At 39.7% G+C, this 8872-nt stretch overlaps 1 protein-coding gene across 4 annotated transcripts; it reads right to left on the minus strand.

The window, feature by feature from the left end:
- Positions 1 to 821: 821 nt before the first annotated feature.
- LOC108246207 (type-2 ice-structuring protein-like) lies at positions 822 to 8866 on the minus strand. 4 transcript variants are annotated; one of them, XM_037976501.1, is made up of 13 exons: positions 8710 to 8866; positions 8572 to 8607; positions 8442 to 8474; positions 5237 to 7899; positions 3473 to 5160; positions 3243 to 3345; positions 2855 to 2905; positions 2693 to 2734; positions 2554 to 2589; positions 1794 to 1900; positions 1575 to 1697; positions 1377 to 1485; positions 822 to 1258 (listed from the first exon to the last, which is right to left on the minus strand). In XM_037976501.1, exons 6-13 carry the CDS (start codon positions 3301 to 3303, stop codon positions 1179 to 1181), a joined length of 609 nt encoding a protein of 202 aa, XP_037832429.1. In that variant the 5' UTR covers positions 3304 to 3345; positions 3473 to 5160; positions 5237 to 7899; positions 8442 to 8474; positions 8572 to 8607; positions 8710 to 8866; the 3' UTR covers positions 822 to 1178. The 4 variants fall into 4 exon arrangements, with proteins under 4 accessions (XP_037832429.1, XP_037832431.1, XP_037832430.1 ...); XM_037976503.1 differs by lacking the exon at positions 8442 to 8474; XM_037976502.1 differs by having other exon boundaries at positions 5237 to 8474.
- Between the last annotated feature and the right edge of the window lie 6 nt (positions 8867 to 8872).

Below are 8872 nucleotides of genomic sequence, written 5' to 3' on the forward strand. Positions count from 1 at the left end.
TCACTGATGGGCCACTCTGGTCACATGAGTGCAGGTGTTGATTGGAGTGAAACTGACTGGGGATCAGGCCTAAAGCTCCATTATGTTTTTGAAAGCTGAAATCTGAGACCTCCTCCTCTGTTTAATGTTGGTTTCTCCTTTTTGACATAGATGGCTTCTTTTACCCACCTCTCGAACCATCTGTCTTCTCGGTCCAAAATATGAACAATTTGATCCTGAAAGGAGTGTCCCTTATCCCTTATCCAGAACAATGACTTGTGAGCGTACACCCTTGGTCAAAGGTTCTGGGTCATCACTGTTTTTTCACTACTTCTCTGCAGACAGATTGGGTTGTATGCAGTTAAGAAAAGTTCAAACCTCTGTAGGAATTGGTGGCACCAAATTTCAAGGCTTGATCAACCTCCACGGATAACTTGCTGACCCATTTTTTTTGTTCCCTGAAAAACGTCTTTTTATATCATCCTGAAATGTATATTATTTTTTAGTTTGGGGCAGTTTTGAAACAAAGCCTCTCGTCCAACTCATCATACGCCTCCTGTTTTGTCTTTGCTGCCTCCCTCTTTGTCCTATGTTGCATCTCCTTATAGTCCTGTCTCCTCGCTCCAGTCCTCTCACTGTCCATTTCGTCCTGGCTCTCCTCTTCCTCTGGATAACTTCCTGCACTTCACTATTCCACCACCAGCTCCCCTGATCATCTTTTCTCTCTTTTTTTTTTTTTTGAGAATCTCTGGTATAACTCAGCCTCAAACACACGATGAAGCTCCTTTACCCCCATGGAAGTGGCATTATAAGAACAGAAAACCAGTTTATAATGCCAGGGATAAAATCAAGAAAACTTTTATTGTCATTTCAACCACTTGAGGGCAGAACAGTACAAGAGAAATGTGACCGTAGGGCTCGATACAAGACACTTCAGACAATACATCATTTCAGGAAGAGACAAGACCACAGGTCTGTATGACACAGCATTAAACATAGATGTGTATCACATTGCCTGCTGTTGTATTGACTCCTGTTAATTCAGTTTGAAAATTACAAAAATACAATCTAGACTCTAGATTTTATTAAAATACTGAAATTATTCATAATCACGTACAATACAAGACAAAAAATGCAATAAACAGGTAAACACAAACACCATCAGACATTCTCCAGTGTTTGTGTTTTGAACAGGCTCGTCAGCGATAGGAGGAGTTTTTCTTGCTGCACACATAAGGGCGTCTAGCGTTACACCACTGGTCATCCCAACATTTGGACCCTGTAATAAACAAAAAACAGAAACCAGTGAAATATCTCATCAACCAAACCCTGAAACTGTCGACACACTAAACAACTGAAATCATTCCACACTTGTGTCAAACACTGGTTTTACTTACCTCCATAATTCATTTGCAAACAGTGTTGGCCTGCCATATTATTAGGCTCTCCATGACACCATTGGGAGTAGTGAAATGGGGTTCCGTCACTCCACAACCAGGTACCTTCCTGGAATACAGAATTTAACTGATTATACACTTCATTCAACATTTCTTTAAATACCTAGATAATAATTTACACGGAAACCAAAAAAATACCTCCTGTGCATCAGAGCCTCCGAGCCATGCTTGTACCAAACCATTAACCAGGTTCCTAACAAAATGGTACTCCTCGAAGCTGTGGACTGATGCAAGGCTTGCCTGCATGGAGACGCAGTTTCTCTGCAGCAGAGACAAACACAGAGTTCATCAGCCAGAGGACTCCAGTAACAAGATTACCAGATAAAAAAAAGTGTGCAAGAAAAACTTCAAAGCTACCTGAGCGTTAGCCCAACTTATGGAGATGGGAAAGTAGCGGAAGCAGCGACCGTTGAACTCCCACCAACCATGAGAACAAGATCCCCTCCTGATCAGGTCATTCGTGGCTGACAACAGAAAAACAAGCACAACTTTAGTCATTTTACCTCATTATCATTCCTATTGTACGATATGAACTACTTAAATTGAGCATAGGGACAGATGGGAGTTATAATCTTTCTTTAGATGCGAAGATGGAAAATTCTGAATCGATTTTCCATTTTTAGTTTGCAGCTGTTTTCTCAACCAAACAACGTCTGTATGTGTGCTGAGAATATCAGCTAAAGACAGAGAGCTGTTTTATGGGCCTGAAAAATAATAAAAATCACACATTTAAACAGGCTTTAGTCCAGCTTTGAGAAAGATTTCTGCCTCTTTCTCAGTACTCTGTGCTCCATGACTGATGTCTGATAAGGTACTAACTATTGATGACTATTAGACAGAACCTCCCTTTAAGTTGTTGCTGTGTGGTTCTGTTTATCTGAGGACAGTTATCATAGCTGCAGTAGATGAAACATGTTGCTGTAGGTTTTCACATCATCCTCTATCCTCTTTCTTCCTCGTTTTGATGTTTGGTTTGAACTTCAGCAAGTGGTCTTCAGCTCGTCTTCATCTCTGAAGGCACTGAGTTGCTGCAGTGGGATTGGCTGATTAGCTGTTTGTGTTAACAAGCAGCTAACAGGTAGACATAAGAAAGTTTAAAGATTTTTAAAAAGGTTACCTTTTAGAACATTTTCCTCAGTTCCAAGTTCATCACCTGCATCCAGAAAAACAGGAAGAGATCAAAGAAAAGATATTTCAGCGTCAGTTTGGTTTACAAAAACAGTTTTTTAAAAACTCATTAAATAATATATACTAACCTGCAGGATGGGTCCAGTTCAGAGCTTCTGCTTCAGGAAGAACTGCAGTTTGACACAAATCATTTTTTAAAATCTTGTATTATTTATGTACTTTAGTAACTGTATTCATGCCTTTCTTGTTACAAACAAACAAATTATAAATATAAATAAAAATGAACTCACCTTTTAGATCAGTTTCTTCCTTCACAGGTTCATCTTCATTGTCTGGAAAAGCTTCCATTGAATATATTTAATTAACACCATTGAATGTGTTTTAAAACAACACATCATGTTCAAATATAACATTTATTAGAAGCAACTCTCATAAGATTTAAACACTAAGGCAGGTGTGCAGATATCTAATTAGATTTGATTAATTAATGTATCAAAACAAGTGATCCCTCACTTATAGTTTTACTGGTTCTTCAGTATCAAATGAATAATAATAATAATAATAATAATAATAATAATAATAATAATAATAATAATAATAATAATAGTCCATGTAGCTCTGAGATGCTGAGGATACAACACTCTACAATCAGAAAGCAAATCCACACACAGTACTCACCAGCAGCTTGACTCAAAGCCAAGAAGGCACAAAGAAATAACGGCAGAGTGAGGATCTTCATGGTGGAGATGATGCAGACTGCAGACAATCAGACAATAATCACCTGGAATATAAAAGTTAATACATAAATAAAAAAGGACAAACAGTCAGGCTAGAAACTTAACAACCAGAAAACCAACAATGGTTGAAGTTTGGAACAGAGTTTTAACCAAACCAGCAGCAGGATTTACCTTCTGTTCTTTATTTCTGTAGCTTCAGCTTTCCTGTGTGGAGGTTCTGGTCCAGTCAAAGACCAGCTCTCTATATATTGTCACAACCAGGTGCAATAGCAGGAAGTTGGAACAAAATTATTTGTAACACACACTTCTTATCTTTTAATAAATATGCTTACAGTTTAACCCAGAACTTTATGAGCCAGAGTTCAAATCTGTGTAAGGGTTTGGGTTTATTGTCTCTTTTGTTGTCTCCATGTTTTATCTTCTCTGTGCCTGTCATTATCCACTTGTCCCCAGTCTGCAGTTGTGTTCCTGTCACGTCCATCTCGATTGAGTCTTGCTTTCGTTACATCATCAACAATCGTCAGGACAGATTCGGTGCCAGTGAGGAGATAGAAACACAGGAAGACACGGCGGACGGTGCAACAAGCAGGAAGTCAAAAGCGGGACTTTTTTAAGAAGAAACTTTGTGGATTTTGTTATGTTTTGTTTACAGCGGACAATGCATGAGCCTACATCAGCAACGTGGTTCTTCACAAAGAAAGTCGCCTGCATGTCAGCAAACAGCTGACCTTTGCTGCCCTCAGGCTCACAAAGCTTTAATAATATGTTTAAAACCAAAGCAGCACAAACCAGAACTGTAGCACAAATGTTTGACACCAACTTTGTTTTATTTGGTAAATGTGGGGGGGCTGGTTGACCTTTGATGACCTCTGGAACCTTTTATTAATATCTTTAAAATGATAGCGACACAAACGAAAACTTTTGCCTCACAAACGTTTGACACCACATGACTTGAAGAAGGTGGGGGCCAACTTCACTCAGGTTGGTGTTTGTTGTTCTCTGGAAACTCAGCTGTCAGCTCTTTCTGCTGATTTACAGTTTCATTTCTTTTTTATTCAGATTTAGATAAAGAGACAAACACGTTCTGCAGACTCATTCAGGGCAAATTTCTGTTCAGATGCTAAAGTTCGTTCAGTCATAAAAACAACTTCACAAACACGTTTTATCTTAATCTGATAAATAACTTTATGACTTCATTCTTTACCCGAGTAAATTCTCTGACATGATAAAGATTTTCCAGCCCACAGACAAATCTGTTTACAAATACTTTTTATTAAACTGAAGTGCAGGAACTAAGACATCTAGTCCAACAGATTCTTTGCTCTACAGTAATCTGTCATGCAGCTACAAAGCTCGTGTCTCACTCCTGCTGACGTGTTTTCATGTGGACGAGTTCGCTGAAGCGATTAGTTAAAGTTAGCTCGAGTTAGCTTCGGAGATGTGTCCAACTCAAGGCCCGCAGGCCTGATCCGGCCCTCCAGTTTGGGACAGATCAAGAGTTTATTGCTTCTCATTTTGTTTAGTGAAGTCTTCGTGTGACCGTTACTTTTATTAATGTCTTTAAACCAGCACCGACGTAGCACAAACATTTGAAGAAGGTGGGGGGGCAACTTCACTCAGGTCAAACACTTTATTTACAATAAACCCTTCAGTGTTCTTATAAAGGTTAAAACATCCAGAGTCACTGAATATGAGGCTTTTGAGCACAACTTGTTGTATTTACAGAAGTTTAATGAAATGACAAGAGTTAATCGGCGGACCCGGTAATTCAGCCACAACACAGGAGTGAAAGAATAACACGTCTTTATTTATTGATAACCCGAGAGCGGCAAGCAGCTGCGGGGTCCTTGGTCGCCGTTCTGGGGAGAGAGAGGGCAGCTCAGAAGTTCGTACTCGAACCAGGAAGTGATTGCAAAAAGCGGGAGTTCCACTAACCTGGGAGAATGTGAGACGAGAGGAGGAATGCAGCACTCGTAGAATGATCGCCGAGAACAGTCCAGGAGCGGGGACCACTGCAGACGGCAGGTAGGTCGTTGGGGAAAAGGCAAGCTCGAGGTCGGGCAGGCGGGGGTCAAAACCAGGAGATCCGAGATCCAAATACAAAGCCGAGGGGGCAGGCGAGAGATCCAAGTCCGGGGCACAGGCAGGGGTCGAGGTCCAGTAATCCGAGATCCGGCTTGATTCCGACGAGGGTGAAGCGAAGGGGGAAATCCAAAAAACGTGAGCAAAGTCGAGGCACAGGAAGTCAGTCCGTGATCGCTGGAGAATTACTGGCATGAGAGCTTTCATAATCTGGCACTGAAAGAGAGCTGAGGAAGAGTATATATAGGGCGAGGCCCAGGTGCAGGAAGTGAAATCAGGAAAGGGGCGCAGGTGACAAGCATGAACGTGATTACAAGGAGACATGGCAGCAGATAAACGTGATCATTACATGAAAGCGCTTTTAATGAGAAGAGCTAAAATAAAAAATGGTTTATATTTCCTTTTGTAATTTTATTTAAATTGAAATGTATATATATGAAGGGACTTTTTGTTAAAGATATTTAAAGATATTTACTTGCAGACAAGAAGACGAGTTAAGTGCAGGAGTACAGTTTTGTAGGAAAACATGCAAACAACACACTTGTATAACAAGAAAATGATGATTCTTTTCCAATCATCATAACCCATTAAACAGGACTTTGGTACACAAGGCTTTAGGTCAAATCACTGTTTATTTAAAAAAATGAGATGTTTTTTTTCTTAAAATGACTTCAGTTCAGCGATCTGTTGATTAAAAACTACATAGCTGCTGTACCTTCATGAGAGGAAGTCATTCAGTCATTCCTGTTTGGATAATCTGAACCAAATGTTGTCTGAGCTGCTCCATATGAATGAATGAATGAATGAATGAATGAATGAATGAATGAATGAGCTGTTTTTAAACAGTTAATGTAACAGGTCTCCACACTCACACACCGACCTGTTTACTGAACTGAATGTGACTAAAACACACTTCATGACATCATTTCCTTTAAGTGTTTTAAAGTTTAAAAGCTTCACATTTCAGGTGTAGCGTGAAGTGATCCCTCCTTTGTTTGTCCTCTCGCCTACATTCATCTTTCAGCAACTTTTCTGTGGAAAAGAGCGAATCCCTTCTTACGTCTGGAAGGAACAGACCGAGTTCCAAAAATAAATAAAACTCTTTAAGCTGAAGTCAGTTTCAGTGTTCATAGTTTAAAAACAATCATCACATTCTTAAAACACACAATAATAAAAAAGGAACACTACTGTACAGTAATAAAGCGTTAATATAGTAAAAAAAGGCACATGAGCATCACGGAAACAAAACTAACTAAAAGTCACATTTCTTTGGCTCCAGGGCAGCATGTTGGTGATCAGTGTTTTTATCCCTGACCTGACCCACCTGTCCAGTTTTCACTGGTAATTAACCCAACCAGCTTTAATCCTGGATATAAAACCTTCACTCCTGGATCCGAGGTTTCACTTCTGTGTTCGGTCTCTGTAAGGTTACATTTAGGCACCAAAAACCTCGGATATCGTAGGAAAATACATGTCAGATGCTACCAGGAGAAACAAGCAACAAAAACCTTCTTTGGTACCTCTGACTGATCATTGTTTGGAGATTTCCCTACAGTCAGTTTTCTGCTCAGTGGTTTTCTAACTCATAAACCAACGTAACCAATTTAATGTTGAAATGTGCCAAAGGAGGCTTTCTTTAACTCATTAGTTCTCCTTAATGAGCCGAAGTGAGCTGCTTTAGAAGAGAAAACTAAATAATTAAGTCAATCTGTGACAAACTGAAAAGAACAGCCGACAGTTTTCTGCAGGCAGCTGTTGGGGTTACGTTTATCAGATTATTTCAAGACCTGAGAAGATTTCTATTAAAACAAAAACTATGGAATGTTTTCACTTTGTCAGAGGTTTTAGAACTTTAAAGAGCACATTCGCCGAATTGGCACATCAGTGTTTCTGTTTTTACGATTTAGGATTGGACTTTTAAAAAGAGGCAGGGTCCGTCTTCCTTTAGGTCTTAGTTGAGAGCTATTCTCTCTCCAGCGGCGGCATCCTCCTCTCCGTCTCCATCCTGTTCTTCTTCTCGCGGCTGCGCACCTGTACAGAATAAAATAAATTATGTGTTGTGACGTTTTCATTTCTTTAATTGTGAGCTCTCTTATTTTTAATGCATCTACAGGATTTTATGTAGGCAATGTGACAAGCTGGAAGAGAGCCTTTACTTCCAGTTTTGAAGAGAAAATTCAGAGCTCAGATAAAATGGAAGTCTATGAGGGTTTGGGTGACCTCTGACCTCGAGGAGGAGGGTGTCACGTTGGTGCGACAAAAAGCGGACGTGGCAGAAAAACTTCAATCAGAAATCTTACACAGAGGAAGACGAGGAGGTCGCTTCTTCCTGCTGTTTTTTTGTGAAATTAAAATATATTCTGCTTCAGAAATGTTTGCCTTACTTTGTATCCTTGTACGTACGCCACAGAAATCAAAGTAAAGAGCAACAGCACCAAGAACAGCAGCAAAAACAACAACACCAGTGATAGGACCAACAACTCTCCAATTCAGTCCTCCTTCATTGTTGGTCTGATCTGGAAGAAAGTAAAATATACTGAGTTAAATCCTGGAATTCAAGTTTTAATTGTTTGCAAACTATAAACTGGGAAATAAACGCTCTGAATGTGTCGGTTTGATTCTTGAAAACTTGTTGAAATGTTCTAGAACAAAAAACATTAAACTATGAGAGGAGGTCGAACATCCGCTGTTCTTGAGTTATCAAATAATGAAACTTATCAGCTGCCGCTTCACGTGTTTCACAAAACATCTAAACTGGAATGTACAACCAGAAAAACTGAGATTTCACCTAAAACCTTCTAGCTTTAAATGCTAAAAAAACTGCTGACAGCAGCAATAAAACATCTAATGCCAAGAAAACAAACAGCACAGATTGTTTTGTTGGAAAGACAGTTATCGCTCCACCTGTCTTTGGTTTGGGGATAATTGTGCAAAAAGAGTTCACAAATCGTCTGTTTTAGTTTGTTTGAGGAACAAACTGCATCAAACTCTTCTCATCTCCAACATATTTGGTCTCTCAAATCAAAACTTGCTGCTTCTTTTCACTGTAGATACCCACCATCCTTGTCCTCTTTGTCATTTGGCTTAATTTCTTTGGAAAAACAAACAGAAGCATTAAAACTGGAACAAATTTATCAAAAAGGATCATCCAGCTTTAGTAAGAACTAACTCTACAAATATTTGCTCACCTGCAGAACCCGGTTTGACCGCCACGGTTTTGTTGACTGGAACAGGAAAGGGACTGAGTTTCAGTTGAGTTCAGGTGACAAACATGAAACACTTTTTTCTTATTTCAGTTGAATCTGCTGTGAATCCATAAAACTCACCAACATTCAGGGCTACCTTCCCCTTTTTGACCTGACTGTGAAGTTTGGGAACGAAGCAGGTGTAGTTTCCTGAATCCTCAGTGGTTGTGTTGGTCAGTTTGAGGGAGATGTTCCCATGAACCATTTCATGATGGAAGAGGGACGTTCTGCCCTTGAACTTGGG

The sequence above is a fragment of the Kryptolebias marmoratus genome, linkage group LG7, assembly GCF_001649575.2.
Source record: "Kryptolebias marmoratus isolate JLee-2015 linkage group LG7, ASM164957v2, whole genome shotgun sequence".
NCBI classification, from domain to species: domain Eukaryota; kingdom Metazoa; phylum Chordata; class Actinopteri; order Cyprinodontiformes; family Rivulidae; genus Kryptolebias; species Kryptolebias marmoratus.